The sequence below is a fragment of the Nanorana parkeri genome, unplaced genomic scaffold (assembly GCF_000935625.1).
Source record: "Nanorana parkeri isolate BGI_ZX_2015 unplaced genomic scaffold, ASM93562v1 scaffold3589, whole genome shotgun sequence".
Classification (NCBI taxonomy): domain Eukaryota; kingdom Metazoa; phylum Chordata; class Amphibia; order Anura; family Dicroglossidae; genus Nanorana; species Nanorana parkeri.
In genome coordinates, this window is record NW_017309857.1 from 12,332 (window position 1) to 13,398 (window position 1,067).

Below are 1,067 nucleotides of genomic sequence, written 5' to 3' on the forward strand. Positions count from 1 at the left end.
GGATTCTGGGTCAGGTCTCTCCTCTGGATGGAGATGTCTCCGGGCACAGGAAGGTCTCAGAAGGACGGGATTCTGGGTCAGGTCTCTCCTCTGGATGGAGATGTCTCCGGGCACAGGAAGGTCTCAGAAGGACGGGATTCTGGGTCAGGTCTCTCCTCTGGATGGAGGTGTCTCTGGGCACAGGAAGGTCTCAGGAGGACGGGATTCTGGGTCAGGTCTCTCCTCTGGATGGAGATGTCTCCGGGCACAGGAAGGTCTCAGAAGGACGGGATTCTGGGTCAGGTCTCTCCTCTGGATGGAGATGTCTGAGTGGTCCTTGATCGAGGAATAAGTACTTCTGATATGAGGCTCCTCTGGGGGGTCCTTTGTGAGGATGGATATGACTTTAATATGAAGGTCTCTCCCGTTGGAATTTCTCCTCAGCTGATGGAGATGTTGAAGATATAAGACTGCCTATGCTTTGGGGTCCTGAGAGGATGGAGAAGACAGTAGTATTAGGTTTCCTCTCCTCAGAGGATGAAGATGGTGGTGGTGTCAGGCTGTCTCTCCTCAGAGGATGAAGATGGTGGTGTGTCAGGCTGTCTCTCCTCAGAGGATGAAGATGGTGGTGGTGTCAGGCTGTCTCTCCTCAGAGGATGGAGATGACTCAGGGTACAGCAGGCTCTTCGTGACAGGCCGGGCTCTCTCACCTCTCTCTCTCGGTAGCGGAAGCCGGGGATAAGGATGCACCCGGTGGCAGGCCCGCGGGGTGTCACGTGACAAAGGTATATCAAAAAAACCTTTTCCGCCCAGAGCGGGAGGCAGTCTCCTAGCAACCGAAGGACGCGCCCACCGCCCGGTCTGACCAATCCTGAGAGAGGATGCTGCGAGAATCCCAAACGAGATAGACCGTGTGAGGAGAGGGAGACCTACCGACCGTGAGAGGAGAGGGGAACCTACCGACCGTCTGAGGGGGGGAGGAGAGGGGGACCCATTGACCGTCTTAGATGAGGACCTACCGACTGTCCCTGAGTGTTACCAGTCCTTAGGATTGAGGTACCATCCCTGCCACCCCAAACACCGCACTG

At 56.0% G+C, this 1,067-nt stretch overlaps 1 protein-coding gene across 1 annotated transcript in view; it reads left to right on the top strand.

Annotated features, from left to right (window-relative positions):
* The window catches only part of LOC108803307, a 4,806-nt gene extending 4,486 nt beyond the window's left edge, over nucleotides 1-320 (top strand). The window contains exon 3 of the mRNA XM_018575157.1: nucleotides 15-320. Coding sequence (XP_018430659.1) covers nucleotides 15-320 — 306 coding nt within the window. The remainder of the gene's footprint in view (nucleotides 1-14) is intronic.
* The last annotated feature ends 747 nt before the right edge of the window (nucleotides 321-1,067 follow it).